Source organism: Mucor velutinosus (assembly GCF_035048745.1).
Source record: "Mucor velutinosus strain NIH1002 chromosome Unknown tig00001571, whole genome shotgun sequence".
NCBI classification, from domain to species: domain Eukaryota; kingdom Fungi; phylum Mucoromycota; class Mucoromycetes; order Mucorales; family Mucoraceae; genus Mucor; species Mucor velutinosus.
Genome location: NW_027041911.1, coordinates 141825 through 157985, shown reverse-complemented (window position 1 = coordinate 157985; position 16161 = coordinate 141825). Strand labels below are relative to the sequence as shown.

General features: G+C 42.1%; 6 protein-coding genes across 6 annotated transcripts; 3 read left to right on the top strand and 3 right to left on the bottom strand.

Annotated features, from left to right (window-relative positions):
* Positions 1–383: 383 nt before the first annotated feature.
* ATC70_012961 (uncharacterized protein) lies at positions 384–3558 on the top strand (the record flags this gene model as incomplete). The annotated part of the gene is made up of 7 exons (XM_064832129.1): positions 384–529; positions 580–798; positions 867–1005; positions 1096–1372; positions 1428–3037; positions 3110–3248; positions 3305–3558. 7 exons carry the CDS (start codon positions 384–386, stop codon positions 3556–3558), a joined length of 2784 nt encoding a protein of 927 aa, XP_064679832.1.
* Positions 3559–4614: 1056 nt separating this feature from the next.
* Positions 4615–6684, bottom strand: ATC70_012960 (uncharacterized protein; the record flags this gene model as incomplete). Its single annotated transcript, XM_064832128.1, has 1 exon — positions 4615–6684. One exon carries the CDS (start codon positions 6682–6684, stop codon positions 4615–4617), a length of 2070 nt encoding a protein of 689 aa, XP_064679831.1.
* Positions 6685–6859: 175 nt separating this feature from the next.
* IML2_3 (Mitochondrial outer membrane protein iml2) lies at positions 6860–8097 on the bottom strand (the record flags this gene model as incomplete). Its single annotated transcript, XM_064832127.1, has 4 exons — positions 6860–7102; positions 7161–7241; positions 7298–7612; positions 7669–8097. The coding sequence occupies 4 exons, from the start codon at positions 8095–8097 to the stop codon at positions 6860–6862; spliced, it is 1068 nt and encodes a 355-aa protein (XP_064679830.1).
* Positions 8098–8489: 392 nt separating this feature from the next.
* On the bottom strand, positions 8490–10829 carry IML2_2 (Mitochondrial outer membrane protein iml2; the record flags this gene model as incomplete). The annotated part of the gene is made up of 4 exons (XM_064832126.1): positions 8490–8710; positions 8764–9391; positions 9445–10224; positions 10287–10829. 4 exons carry the CDS (start codon positions 10827–10829, stop codon positions 8490–8492), a joined length of 2172 nt encoding a protein of 723 aa, XP_064679829.1.
* Positions 10830–13108: 2279 nt separating this feature from the next.
* On the top strand, positions 13109–14209 carry ATC70_012957 (uncharacterized protein; the record flags this gene model as incomplete). Its single annotated transcript, XM_064832125.1, has 1 exon — positions 13109–14209. The coding sequence occupies one exon, from the start codon at positions 13109–13111 to the stop codon at positions 14207–14209; it is 1101 nt and encodes a 366-aa protein (XP_064679828.1).
* An 826-nt stretch (positions 14210–15035) lies between these two features.
* On the top strand, positions 15036–16091 carry ATC70_012956 (uncharacterized protein; the record flags this gene model as incomplete). The annotated part of the gene is made up of 3 exons (XM_064832124.1): positions 15036–15049; positions 15109–15241; positions 15321–16091. 3 exons carry the CDS (start codon positions 15036–15038, stop codon positions 16089–16091), a joined length of 918 nt encoding a protein of 305 aa, XP_064679827.1.
* Between the last annotated feature and the right edge of the window lie 70 nt (positions 16092–16161).

The following is a 16161-nucleotide window of genomic DNA, read 5'->3' as shown; positions in this document are numbered from 1 at the left end:
GAGAAGAGCTAAAAGATTTTTATATATTGCAACTCTAGTAACACAGCACTAGCAAAAAGTGATACCAAGCAAATGAAAAAGAAGGGCTACCTTCTTTTTCGCTTCTCTCTTCTGTCTCCTTTTTTTATTTGAATAGCAGCATCATTTATTTGACATGAACGTGTTGATTGTATAAATTGAATCAGTGTGTGAAACCTATTTTCAAGGGGGAAATAACTAAGGGGAAACAGAGCTCAAACTATGGTAATATACTATTTCATGCAGAGCCACGAGTACAACATCCTATTTTTAAAAAAAAAGTGTAGAGAATGAGGGTGACCATCTCTCTTTCTCTCTTTTTGTTTACTTTCTTTTCATATTTCTACACTGTAAAAGGGAACAAAATGGGAAACAACTCGCTGCCATATGAAGTGGTTCATTGCTCCTCATGGGATGATGATTACAATCCTGAACAGCTGGTCAAAAGTAGTCCTGGAAATCAACAAGTGGAAGCACAACAGATAAAATGCAAAGGATGGCAGACACCCAAGTGAGTTTCTTCTCTCAAGCTTACGAACCGTACTGATCATCAGATGGTAGATGCCCTGAGTACCCTCAAGACTTGATCATTCATTTGCTGAGTGGAGCAAGCCGTATATCCAAAGTGCAGATACTATCACATCACTTTAAAATTGCGACTCGAATTGATGTGTATATTGGCATCTTGAAAGACCCTCAAGATGTACTGGAGGACATTGCACCTGATACACCGCCCAGCCAAGATGAAGATAACATGCTGATTGAGTTTACAAGATTAGGGTGAGTCTTTTCACTAATCCATGAGCTGCTACGCCATCATTGTTGACTGATCAGAAAGACATGTTTAGTTATGTTTGTTTTGATAATAACGCACGCGCTCAATTTCGAGCTCGGGAACTCAAATCTATCAAGATCAACGCAGACGGAGAATATGTGAGATTGGTGATCAGGAACTGTCATCGCAATCGCTTAAACACCTATAACCAGGTATGTGTGTGCGTGCTTGTTTTAGCAGCCCACCCAATAGCTTTTTGGCAAGGACAAGGCTGACACACACACACACATGTTAAACATTAGGTTGGCATTCTTGCTCTAAACATATTAGGGCAACCATCACATTTAATCGATAAAAATGATATCATGGCATCTTGCAACAGCAACAGCAACAACAACAGTAGCATGCCTCAGCAGAGCCCCTTTGATGACAACAGCATTCTGAGTTCATCCACTCGACGTACCAGTGTATCCAGTACCCAAAGCCAAGTCAATCGATTACCCACATCCAGCGTGGCCGAAATGGAATTGCAGCAATGGACGGTTGCATTGCTCCATGCCGAAGAAGAAGCTGTCAGAGGTATGTCATTGCCATTTGACAAGCAGTGCTGTTGTAAGCTAATGGCATTGCCTAGGCGAATCGTATCAAGTCGCAAAGACATACAAATACCTTGGCGATAAGCTGGAGCGATTCGCCAAAATATTATCAGATCTAGAGATCGGCAAACGACATGCCGTGGAGACCAAAGACTACGATGAAGCCGAAAAGATCAAGGACGATATCAAGGAGATTAAACAGGCAGCAGACACCATGTTGAAGCATGCGCACATTTATATCGAGGACGGTCGTGTTGTGCCATTGGAGGCGGAGGTGGCAGATGCCATGGGCGACCAAGACGACCAAAAGGTGATGCTTGAGCCACCATCGGCTTTAGCACAGCCTTTTGAATTTGACCAGGTATCGCATCCCAATGCTACCGAAGATACAGTGATTGCTGAAGAGGCAAACTCAAGCAACCATTATATACCCCCTGCACATACCACCAGCAACACGGCCATGATGGATCCAGAAAGTATACCCGAACCCATCATGGACGAAGAACGCATTCCATATACCCTTCCCATCGAGATATTCGGTGAAGATACCGTTGCCTGTATTCTCAGTATCAAGGCTATATGCCGAAAGCGAGGCTTGACACAAATCGAGCAACACATGATTCAACAAACAGCCAGCCAAGACGTGGTGCATGCCACCTTATTGATGATGCAAGAAGCTGTGATGGATTCAAGAGAAGCTATTGTATGTCAAGCCATGGACGTCTGGCATCAAACACATCACATGGGTGAATTGGCAGACATCAGCTACATGGAACGCGCCTTTGGTGGACTCCTGAAGCGCACGTCGGACAACAATGTCAATATTCGACAAACAGCCACTGAATTGGTATTGGTGTTGGTGCAAGATTATCCTTCCTTGTTGCAGCTGTATGTCTGTAAACCAGAACGTATCATTCATAACCATAAAGAAGCCAAAGCACGTGTGCAGTTGGTGGAAACCACCGTCTCCAAATTGCAGGTGTCTTTGCAAGATGCCATGTCCTTTGTCGTGGCGTACCTCAAGCATGTACATGAAGATGTGAGACAGGCAGCAGTCAAGTTGTTGGTAGCTATCGCAGATCAGTTTGGATTTCATCGTGTAAGCGCGTACATTGACGAATCGCTCGGGGCGTCGTTGGCGGATTCTGTAAAGAAGCTGGTGGACAAAGAGCCTTCCAATTTCAAGAAGGGGTCTGTGACCAAGGATACATTGACTGAATTGAGAGCGTTGACTGTAGCTCCTTCTCAGCAACCTGAAAAAAAGACAATCACTCGTGTTAAAAAATCAGCCATTTCGTCTACCAGCAGTGCGAGCAAGAGATCAACACCTTCAAACATAAACAGTAGTAACAAGGCTGTCAAGAAGCAACAAGCCGCGACTACAAGACCCTCAGCCAAATCAACCACGACAGCGACTACACCAAGAGAGAAGCAAAAGGAAAAGTCTGTATCATCACCTGCAGTGGCACAACAAAAACCCAAACAACAGCCACATGAGCCTCAGCAACAACAGCTCCAAGAAGAACTAAATGAAAATAGTGTTTGCATCTTTTGTGACGAAGTCAATCCTGAATTCAATGAAGATACATTGATCAAGCACTATTACAACACATGCCCTGTACTTACCAACTGCCCCATGTGTCAAATTGTAAGTTTTTATATATATATATATATATATCTACATGTGTCAGAAAGGAGACTCACATGTTTACAACGATAGATTACGGAAATACCCACATTAAATGAACACATGCTTGAAGATTGCGAAAGAAGACACTTGATCAAGAAATGCAGTCGTTGTTCTCAAGCGATTCCAGTTGAGCAATGGCTCCAACATACACTCAAACAAACTTGCAGTGGTAAGTAGTTTATAGATGTTTATATTTATTGTAGCTGATCGGTAGTTGTGATCTAGATCAAGTACAATGCCCATTATGTTTGATAGCGATTGAACCAGCAACGGATGAAGGATGGAAATTGCATTTAATGACAGGCGAGGGTTGTCCCAAACTGAAGCAAACGAGATCACCCAACAAGAAGAAGCCTGTTGCCACCTCTGCCACTGCTGCTGCTGCTGCTGCTACTACTACTATTGCGAACACCGCCACTGCTGCGTCCAAGACGACGACGACGACGACCACTACCAAGAGAAGAACGATCAAGAAATAAATATATCATGCATGTACAGCAAATAAAAAATTTGATGCGAATGGATAATGATTTGGATTTAAAGCAGCTTCGATGAAATCGCTAATGATTTCAGACTGTGTTAGTGTTTACGTATCTTGAGAGAATGCAATACTCCATTCCCATACCGGTAAATATAAGAAATCTGCGTCTGTCAAGCCTTGTAACTCGTCTCCCACCAACAAGTCTATCGTGATACAATCAAGGGCTTCGTAGAATATTGACAGGCCGATAATGCAGCAAATGAGCAATGCCAATTGTGCCCTGTATTTTCGCATGAATTCTGGTGTGCCATTTGAGCCATTAGAGAGAAGAGACAATGTCGAGTATGCACCGGCCTACCTAGCATGATGCGTGTATAGTGAGATCTTTCCAATGCAGCAAACACTGCCGTCGCAGCAGTAGCAGGTTTAGATGTAGTTTGTTGGATATAAAGTTGACTGCATTGTTTGCATTTGCCTGACATTTTTAGGCAATGTCGATGTGTGTAAACGTACTCTGTACTGTATGGAATGTGATGAGTATTCACTTGGTATAAGCACATGCGTTCTTGTGGATACATACAAAGCTGTCGTAGCATTGCATTTACACTGTATCTTGATCCAATCTCCATCGGATTCATATTGCTTGCAGATATGACAGTGTAACTGGAATGGATAAATAAAGAATCATGATATAAGAACATGTCTAGAGTGGATGCACACAAATACACACGCACCTCTGTAAATGTCTTTGATCCGTAATACTCACTAAAGGCATTCTGTCGTTCTAAACCTCCTGGCATGTTGATGTATTATGAATCCAAGTGAGAAAAAAAAAAGGGAGAATGAGCCAAAGTGTGTGTGTGTGTGTGTGTGTGTGTGTATATATATGCTGCTGCATCTGTACACACTTCATTTCTATTTAGTGGTCACTGGGTGCCACCATTCGAATAGAATGCTGATCTCATGGATCAAGGAGAAGAGAGCGTATCACAATTGCAGCATCTCTCTACCACTACTACTAGACATACTATATACACAATGGAAAAAGGCTTTTTTATTGTGGCCTTTTTGAGAGAGATTTCTCTAATTTACGCATCTCCCTTTTTCTTTCTAATTCCTGCAATCTATCAAAATCTAATTTTCTCTGTCTACGAATGTTTTCAATGGAATCCACTAAGCCCAATTGCTCGCAATTCTCCAACACGATGCTGTAAGTAGTACTGTTGGGTAGCACGCCCTGAAGCTTCATGTCATGCCAGATGCCCATGGATTCAGATACTCGTCCACAACGCTGTAAGGCCATCATCATGTTGTTGTAAGCGGGTATTGGGAGTGTCACTCGATTGATTTTGGCATCGTCATACACTTGCATGGCAGATCGCACTTCACCCGCCGTAGACATGGCACTGATGACAATGGCATAGGTGACAAAATCAGGCTGCATGCTTTCCAGCTTGTGTCGTCTCATGTAGCGGTACATTCTCTGCATCTCTTTCACCGTTTGAGGTACTCGGCGGTTGGTATCTTCTATTTCCTCCCACAATGCCGTCTTTTGTATGTAACGTTCGTCTGCCAAGGGTGTTGCTGCTGGTCTTGCTGGCTCATGGTGTATGGGTGCCGCTTTGATCAATCGAGCAATCAGCGACAGATAAATATTGCAGGTACGGGTATCTGGTTGAACACCAAGTTCTGTCATGTGTGACCAAATCACACTGGCTCGCTCTACGTCAATCGAGGATGTATCCGTCATGCTGGTCACGACATTGAGTATGGAATTGAATGTATATGTGTTGGGCTTGATTTCATAGCTTTGCATCTCTTGCAACAGAGACAGAGCTTTATCCAAATCTTGGTTCTTGCAACAGTTGGAGATGAGCGATGTAAACACGACTGTATCAGGAAGCAATTTGTGTCGCTTCATGTCCTCGTACAAGTCAAACACAAGCTGAGGCGATGTATCAGGGTCCTTGGCGAGTGCGTCAATCATGATGCCGTAGCTGTAGGAATCCATCTTGACCTTGTGTTCATTCATCCACTTCATCACATTCAAGGCGTCTGAAAATTGGTTGTTTTTGATATAGTATGATAGGCCCACATTGCAATCTCGCACTTTGACAGGGTGCTTGTGATTAATCATTTGCTGTAATGCGTCCAGAGGCTCCCACCCCAGGGGTAGGTAAAATGCTAAATCAATAGGGAAATTTCTGGTTTTCATTTCCTGAAAGATGGACTGTAGTATGGCCTTGTGCTGCTGTGGATCGTCGTGGCTGAAAGATTGAAACAAGAGGCCATAGACAGCGATACTGGGTTGAATGCCTGCTTCCTTCATTTCATTGAAATACTTGAGCACGACATGCGGTGAATTGGCCTTGCGATAGACTGACATGACGGCCTTGTAAGCATGCTCTGTGTCTGCCAAACCCTTGCTCTTCATCTCTTGAAAGTAATGTCGACATCCCAGTGTATCATTAAAATCTCTGAGCGCATAAATGAGGTTGGTGTACACCACACTGCTGTTGACCCAGAGTCCTTGACGCTCCATGGTCTTTTGAAATTCATAGATTTCCGCACGGGTGCCCAATTGTCGAATGCCAGATAGCATTTCACTGAGCGTGCCTTCATTGACATCGCCTACCATGGCCATCTTATCAAACACCAATCGGGCTGTTTTCAAATCTCCATGACGGATGTAGGCTCGAATCAAGAAATTGCAGCACAGGGGAAACGCTGCTTTAAAGTCGGGCTCGGTGTCTTTGCGAGTGCTCATGTATTTTAAAATGTCTTGTAGACGGGTGATGGCTTCACTGGGTTTGATGGTTTTGGCAACTACGGTGAATTTGGATAACTGCTGTAAATCGGCTGCTGTGATTTGTTCATTGTGGTTGGCTGCAACGAGTTCACGGTACCGTTCCCAAGGTAGTCTCTTGGATGCGGATTCTGCTGCTGCTGCTGCTTCTGAGGTGGTTGCCTGTGCTGCTGCTGTTGCTGCTGCTGCTGATTCTGTTGAATAAAAGAAGCCATATGGCCTGTGACGAGTAATGTGAATGCCATGTCTCGCTGGCTTGACATGTTGTATAGATCTTGTAATAGTGGGCCATAATGAAACCGTTGTCTTCCTCAACATGATGCAAAAAAGAAAAGAAAAAGTATGATGGGAAAAGAAAAAATAAGAAGAGCAGGGTCAAGCAACCTGGTCTTTTTGTCAAAATTTTCGTCCCCTCTCGCTTTTGGTTTTGCATTATCAGGACAGCTTAAATTTATTGGCAACCATCCAATCACATTTTATTGCTCCACATGCTCTACAGATAGATGATGGATGAAGTATCGCTATCGCTATGGATGATCCTACCGTCTCTTTGATTGGCAATAGTGTCGAGTAAGTTGGTGATCAAGAGCTTTTCATGTATGAGTTTCTCATTGTTTGTAAATCGTTGACTTTGAAGACGTATCACAAAATCAAGCAAATTGTTGGACGAGACAATGTACAATTGGTTTGTATTGAGGCCAAATTGCTGCATGCTTTTGTAAATGGAGCCTTTGATCTGTTGTAACGCAGTGTGTAAGACTTGCGGCAGTCTATATCTATAAGCCTGTAACTACCTCAGTTGTCAGCTCTGACACAGCAATGGCCCACGCCTGGATAGTTGTTTTTCTCATGCGCTGCATTTTCGTCTCAATCGCCTACATGCATATAGTTTGGTTCAACATTTGCAACTCATCTGAAACACAAAACTTACTAGATCAGCCTTGTTCTTGATAAAGAATACAGGCACATTGTATAGTTTGGCTTTTCTGGCAATCTCTACATCGCTGGCCATCAGTCTGTCATCAAAGACAACCAATATGGCATCAAATGCGCCGAGAAAATACGTGTCAAAAAATCTGTTGGTAGGATGTCTCGGTGTACCAATGCCAGGCATATCCCACAGATGCAATTTAGGTAACGCTGGATGCTGATATCGCTTAGGCTCTATGGTGGTTTCTATCTCGCCTATCGCAGCAGCTTTGGGATGATTGCTTCGGTACCCTAAAAGCGCATTCAATAAGGAGGACTAGTACAATGGATGAGTACGAGTGCTCAAGATGTGCCAAGAGGTCCCATGGATACCTTGCCTGTACCTGGACACCCGGTAACCACCACATTATACACATTGGAATCCAATCGCAGCATGCCGTACGCTTTCCTCAGATACGATTGATTGATATGTCGTCGATGTTGTTGTGCTGTGCTCGTGGTGTTAAAGATCTCTTGCATGGATGTTAGAAAGCAATACAGAGGTGCAATGGGAGATGCAATGACACCAAACAAACCACCAATCATGCCATCCACTACTTTGTAGCCGGTTATCATTTCTTCTTCCAGCGCAGTACTGAATTCATAGGCACCTACAAAGGGAAGCGCTAGGATGATCACAGGCGAGAGAAGGATGGATGTGCCAGCTGCCTTGGCTACTTGTAAGCCTCGCTTGGCAGACTCTTTGAAATAGAGGCCATTGGCTGTTTCTGTATCAAAGGAGGAACTACTGCTGTTGCCCATGTTATAGAGTAGAGAGAGAGAGAGAGAGAGAGATGAAAAGGAGGATACAGCATTTTGTAGCAATCACATGTATTTAGACTTTAATGGGTCACTTGAGCACAGACTGTTGATCTTCCAGTTCGGTGGCTCAATAAACATTGGTGGTAGTCTGTAAAGGGGGGGGGATACAGAAAGATGAGAAACGGACTGGAGTGTGATAAATTAACCAGCGCATGATTATTTGGGATATGTACAAATATACAGTATCATTCAAAGACTAGCGATCAACAACAATGAATAGTAGCTTACTTGATATATATATATATATATATACATTTTCAAAGAATAAACCGTGTATTCTCTACCAATGGAACAACCATAGGTACAACCTCATCATTAAAATCCCAACATTGCTATCTTAAAACTAATTTTTCATGGAGGCTGAATGATTCAGAGTCAAGGTAGACAACGCCATCATCCATGACATACGATAGTTCAAATTCTATCGACGATGAATAATGTTGAGGAGTAACTCTGATGGTAAAAGGGAGAAGCACGCTGATAGACACATAGCCACGGCCCCTTATGCAGTGATAGCATACTTTGTCATTGTGTCTATTCAGGCTATAAATGCCTAATGGTTCAATTAGTTTCTATGCAATAGCTTGTTTAGGTCCGCGATCTTACTCAATTGCAAAGTTTGTACATTACAGTCTCTCTGATAGAAAGCGTAAACGGAACCATTCGGATCTAAAGTATGGCCCTTTTCCAGGATAACAAACTCGTTTGGTCTCTCCTCAAAGTCACCTTGCTTGAGTGAATTGGAGTGATAATTATACACTCTAAGTCCCCCGTCGGCGCCATCCACTCGTAAGCTGGAAAACCTTAGTAGATAGCCTGAACTCGATACTTGTGAATAAGACCCCTTCCCAAAGATTTGTTGCAAACCAGTACACCAGTTCCCCAGTGATCCACAAGCCAACACTGCTTCTTTGCCATAGAACACAGCGGCTCTTCTGTTATGTGCTTTCAAACAGCTCTGCATTGTCTTTTTAAAGGTATCATTGTGATCTTGGATAATCATTTCTCTAGATTCATCCATGATGATCAACGCAGACAGAGTGTAAAGGCCAAAAAAGCTGTTTGATGCGAGCGATGATGCAATGATGGTGGCAATGTGGCTAATGGCTGGTTGTAGCCCTATGTTCATTAGAGCGCGGAAGGATATCTGGAAAGAACAAGCACATTCCTTGCTAGTAGGGATGGCGTGATAGACGTCGAATTCTCTAGTATATTTAGCCTGTCTTTTCTGTAGCTGCAGTGATTTCCATATTAGCTTGATAATGGTGTTTGATAGAAAAAACATACCAGCTCATCAGTCATCTTCTGTATCGAACACTTGAAGAAACGATAGTTTGCTGCAGAATACTCCCCTGCCGAATGTGTGTCGCAGCGAGCATGTCGAGTAATCTCTCCCTGGCATTCAGGCATCATTAGATGGTTCCACATATTGTCGCAGACTGAGCCAAAGATGCCTTCTAGCTTCACAGACATCTCTTTTACGGTAAAGGTCGACTTTTGTATAGTGTCATTGGCAGAAGAAACGGCAATAACCTTATTCAGAATGAAACGAATATGATTGTTATTGATAGAGGCTTGGGCATAAAACGAGTTTGGTGGCAGCAAGTCGTCTTCGCCGCTGCTGTAGCTCACCAATTCAACTTGTTCGTAGCTTTCTCCGTTCCAAACAGTGGGCGGCAACAGTGCATTGGCAATCTGGATCATTTTGATTGGTTTTTGCATGGCACCAAAGCTGATATCTCGACTCTCTTCAGTGTTACTGATAAAATCAGCTTGAGCATCCACAAAGTTTGCACCGAGCAGAGCAACCCGAAATACCTCCCTGTAAAAGCCATTGGCTTTAGAGTGACAATGCAAAATAACATCTTGGATTCCGTCAGGAGAGCTTTGAACGTTGCTGTATTTGTTATGTATGCCTTTTACTTCACAAACCAGTTGATCGATAAACTCCTTGACGCTCGCATCAGTCAGTAAACCATCCATGAAAGTCCCAAATGTCAATCCTCTGAGAATTTCTTTGGATCCTTCCAAGCCATACAATGCTGTATGTAAAGGTTCGCTCCTGTCCTAATCATACGGCATTTTGTTGATATATAATTAGCGCTATTGAAAGCATTCAAGATACTTACTGCAATAAATGCATGGTAAAGCGTATCGATAATTTCTTCAATGATTTGGTGCAAACTGATTACAGAAAACAGTGGTTGAGTTGTTGCATTGATATTGTGTCGCTCTTTCTGAGTTGTTTTCTTGTTGCCATTCTTGAACCTGAAGATGCTCCTCTTGTAATAGCGTTTCCCTCGTATAATACTCAAAATGTGCTTGATAATGATCTCCTTCACGCTATTATATACCGATTTATCCAACGCCGTGAGGTCCATCGATACAGCATCGCCTAAATCTGTGGGGACAAGTAAGAAATCGCTTGCCGCTAGCTTTTTCGAGACTGCAATCAGTTCTTTTGCGCTTTGCATTTGGGCGCTTGATAAATGAATGGCAACTTTGTCTATGCTCAAAAGCAAGTACTTCTTTTCCCTTTCGAATTTCATATCCTCGTAAGCAGCAAGATATTGAAAGAGGCTCTCTATAAAAGAAGAGAAGATCAACCGATTTTTGGGATCATCTTGGGTGATCCATTTTGCCTCTATAAACAAGGTACGTAGTCCATCCATATATTTGCTGCAAGCCCATCCAAGCGGTAAGCAAAAGAGAAACTGGCACCCATCAAACATGGTCATCTCGTCGAGAAGTAGATCCCGTCTTAACTGTTCTGCATACCGGCGCATCTTCAAAATTGAGTGTTTTTCCTCGTCAGTCTGTTGATACTGCTCCTTTGTTGAAGCTTCAAGGTAATTTTTCAAAAGCGACTGTAAGGATGTGTCTTGCAGAGTATCACTCGCGAACTACAGTTTGCAGTCAAAACTCAATGAAATAGCACCTGAATATATATTCCTTACAACTGCCACTTCTTCCGTTTCAACTGCTCTGTTGGTGCCTCTATGGATAATCAACTGCTCATTCTCGTCAAAAACTAATTATACCAGTGTTACGATATAACAAACTAATAAGAAAGAGTATGTGATGCTATCTATTGTTGAGGCTACCTATACAAATTACTTGCTCGTACTTGCTGTAGGTGAGCAAGTCGTCCATTGTAACAGAATGAAAGAAAGGGGATTCTCGAGCTGTATTTCGCACAAAGCATATGGCTCAGGAACGGCACATTTGGGCTGAGCGGATCAAGTAAACAAAATCGGATGGTGTCATTTTTGGAGCATCCCTATGGTGTGCAGAGTAACGGAATAGAAACTGCATGATTTATAGGCTTAGACACTTGTTTGTAGGACAATGAGTTACATCCAAATAGCACATACAAATTTCAATGTATGCTTGTTAATATGAAGGTCGCAATCAATTGATAGCAAGCAGAGACAGAGTATATGACAATGTCCATACTTGACCTGATCAGCGAGCTCTACTTGATCAGAATTGCCATTTTCGGAAACCTTTCGAATCAAAGTGGTTTAGCAGAAACTCTTATTTTTCCCTTGAAAGATTCGATTCTGTCAGAAACTAGACAAGTCATTACAATGTATATTCCTATTGCACACTAACGTTTCACTTTTAGACCTACCACTATTACGTGAGAAACCTCCATAACTGTAGATCTGGCTCATTTACAATGCTCCACGTCTGTATCAAAAAATAATAGTTCATATGCAAGCAAAGAGCATATTAACATTACCTCTTGCTACCCAAAAGTATGCAAGTTACAGCGAAACTTGGGTGCATTCGAACAGTGTTTTCCCTCGTTGAAAGCCGCTTTAGATATCCAAAATAGTACCAAACAGTTGCTCTGATCTGGTATTTACTTTCTGATACCTTTGCTCAACTTTTCAGGGACCAAAAAATCATGGCCAGAAATTGACCGAAAACCATGAGGTACCCCTCATAAAAAAAAACATCAAATATCAAACGATCGCATTTTTCACCTCGAAAATGAAGACTTTTACTATGGCCTGTATTAAATCAAAATGTTCCTCTTGATCCAGTGCAACCCCTGAAACCTCGTTTGTTGTACCTTTATATGCGAAATCTCAATATTTTTTTTGCCCAAATCCTCATTTCAGATTTTCAAACATTGCTCAACAAGCTTGTTCAAAACACTTGTTACAATTAGCACCATTAGAAGCGCCTTGAGAAATACTCCAAGAATGTAATAGGGAGCAATAGATGATCTTCGCAGTTTATATAGTCGAATCCTGCAAAATAGTTCAACCAAGTCGAAATAATACGGGATTTGTCCAATCTAGATCCGAAAAAAAAAAAAAAAAAAAAAAAAAAAAAAAAGTGCAGAGATTCAACTTATTTTGGCTGCTGGCCAGAATGATCATGCCTTTCATTATGAGGGTAATCTATGTTTTTTAAAAACTAATATGAAGAGGCGTTTTGAATTTAAGAGTATCATAAGTTAGTACAATACCTCTCTTTTGATTCTGATGCACGACTTTATATATGATAGACTTTATCGGGTCAGTTTGCTCATTCAAATGCGAAATGCAATATTCTCAGCCTATTTAAAATGGCAAATGAATTTCGTCTGGAGATTGGAAGGTAATATCAAAGGAAGCTATGATATCCCACCATGTTTTTGTACACACCAAAAGATAAATGCGTTGGTGTTGCTACTCCTGATCATGATAGAGGTGATTTATAAGCTTATCTACAATGTAATGTCACTTTATGCAGATCATACGCCATAGTTCAGTTTGGATTAGTAAAAATCTACCCCGCTTACAAATGCAAATGATGATGAGGAGTATTTCCTAATCAAGTAATGCATTTCGATTATTCAGCAGAGCGAAAAATAGTATATAAACCCTGATGATTGTCAACAGATCCAAATTTCATCAAATTCAATCTAATTAATTAACTTTTACAAAAGCCAACAATGAGCTCTAAAGCATTATTCTCCCCCATCAAAGTCGGTACCAACACTCTCAAGCACCGTGTTGTCCTTGCTCCGTTAACTCGTTTCCGTGCTACTCCTGAAGCCGTACCTACTGATCTCCAGGCCAAATATTACGAGCAGCGTGCTTCTGACGGCGGTCTCTTGATCACTGAAGCTACCTTCATCTCTCGACTTGCTGGTGCCTACCCTCAAGCACCTGGTATCTTCAACAAGGAACAAATTGAAGGCTGGAAGAAGGTAACATCTGCTGTCCATGCCAAAGGCGGCGTCTTCTTTTTGCAACTGTGGCACATTGGCCGTGTGGGATCAAAGTGCCTCAACCCCAATCAAGAACAAGTTGTAAGTGCTTCTGATATCCCTTGTCCCGGTAAGGCTCTGACAGGCGCTGATCATGAAGTTCCTCGTGCTCTTACTATTGATGAAATCAAATCCATTGTGGATGAGTATGCTCAAGCCGCCAAGAATGCTATTGAGGCTGGTTTCGATGGTGTAGAGATTCACGGTGCCAATGGCTATCTTGTGGATCAGTTCATCAACAACTCTAGCAACAACCGCACTGACATTTATGGCGGATCTGTGGAGAACCGTGGTCGATTTGCGTTGGAAGTGGTCGATGCTGTTGCTGCAGCTGTTGGTGAGGAACGCACCGCTATTCGCTTCTCTCCTGGAGGTGCTTTCCAAGGCATGGCCACGGATGATGTTGAGGCAACGTGGGGTTACTTGGTCTCCGAATTGCAAAAGAACCATCCTAAACTAGCCTATTTACATCTGATCGAGTCTCGCGCCGACTTGCAAACGCCTGATCACAAGAACACTACCGACACTTTAGAGAGCTATAGGAAGATTTGGAAAGGGCCCTTCATTACTGCTGGTGGTTTCTCTACTTCTCTTGAATTCGGTAACGAAATTGCTGAAAAGACTGGCGATTTAGTTGCTTATGGTCGCGCTTTCATTGCTAACCCTGATCTCCCTGAGCGTCTTCGCAACGGCTGGGAACTGAACCCTTACAACAGAGATACCTTCTATAGCCATGGTGCTGAGGGTTATACTGATTACACCTTTTACAATGAAAAGAAATAAGTAGCAAGCAATGAATATACACATTTATATACCATGTACATTAGAAGATATCCAATACACCATTAATCATTTGAATAAACAGCATATTTAAACTGACAATTTTATTTGATTTTACAAAAGACAGCTTAGCTTGATAATCAGTTCTTCTGCTTTCGTTGCAAACTACAATCGTTGTGGTGTGAACAGTATAACAAGATATCACAGCTCAATCGCTGAATAGTACTGATAGACAAACCAGACGGTTTTCAAGGCTGTTCTTATTTTTAAGGCAAATATCGAGCAAGTGTCGAGTACGGAACTATTTGGGATTCATTCGGTAATCTTTCCAATGACTAAATGCAGCGAAATCTCTCAAATAAAGCCGCCAAAGCATTGGCTTGACAACATTGGAGCCTACCCTTGGCTTTCGTGATGGAAAAAGCAGGTTTTTTACAGTGCCTGTTCTTTGTATTATCGTCTGCTGTCACTGGAGTAATCCAGGAGACGCAAAGCGCTAGTTGCTTGGCGCTACTTCAAATGTTGACTTGCACATCGCACTCAAATGCAAGCAAGAACATGCCTGATATCACAGATAGAATCAACATAAGGATGGAAATGCAGGTCGTCCTACTCCAAAACATGGTGGTAGCTTAAAAACATCTCATGAATTGCATTTTACATACCTAAAAAAATTCCCTCAAAGCCTGGGTCAAACGAATCATGTCAACTTGGATCAAGCCACCAAGACTGCTAATCCGCCCTGCCCAAAATGTTGGAACAAAGGAAATCACATTCTGATTTTTTTTTGCTAATTTTTCTTTCTTCACCTGAATCCAAATATCAAACCATGTTGCGTACAGTGTAAGTAGTGGACCAGATCAGATAAACATACCATCTCCTTACACACCCTGTCTGTTTAGTAAAGCCAAAAATGCTCGTGCCAAGCGTTTCTTGAAGAACCGTGAAGCCAAGGTCCATGAAAACCCCAAGAACACATTAGTTGTGCGGGGTTCCTCTACTAGTCAAGTTGTCAGTGATGCATTGAAGGATTTGGTGAGTTGAACTGTTGAAATAGGGTAAAAGCATGAGTATCGACTAACACGACATGTTTTTTTTTTTTTTTTTTTTTTAGTATGCATTGAAGCGTCCCAATGCCATTTACTTTAGCAAGAAGAACGAAATCAAGCCATTTGAGGATGAAGAAAAGCTCGAATTCTTTTCTCAAAAGAACGACTCTGCACATTTAGTCATTGGCACTCACTCCAAAAAGAGACCTCACAACTTGACCTTTGTCCGCATGTACAATCATCAAATGTTGGACATGTACGAATTCGGTATCGAGAACCCCAAATCCATGGGCTCTATTCCTGGACCCAAGTGTTCATTGGGTTTGAAGCCATTGATGGTCTTTAACGGCGAACGTTTTGAATCGGATGAAAAGTGCAAGTACATCAAAAACTACTTTTTGGATTTCTTTAATGGTGAGGAGACGGATGCCATCAACTTGGCAGGTCTTGAGCATGTGATCAGTTTAACAGCTACACCTGATGATCGTATTCTTTTCCGTACCTATGCTATCCAAATGAAGAAGAGTGGACTCAAGACACCTCGTGTTGAATTGGAAGAAATGGGCCCTAGTTACGATCTCAAGATCAAGCGTACGTCTGTTCCCAAGCAAGAGATCTGGAATTCCGCTGTTAAAGTGTCCAAGGAAGTCAAGCCCAAGAAGGCAAAGAACATTGAAGTGGATGAAATGGGTGATAAATATGGTCGTATCCATCTTGGCAAACAAGAGCTTGATAAGATCCAAACCAGAAAGATGAAGGGTTTGAAGAGAGGTGCTAATGAAAAGGAAGACGACGAGTCATCAAAAAAGCAAAAAGTAGACAGCGATGATGAGTAAACACTATTATAGATAACCCTTTTGTAAACATCCACCATGCGCAACCCCACACACCAATACAATACACTAC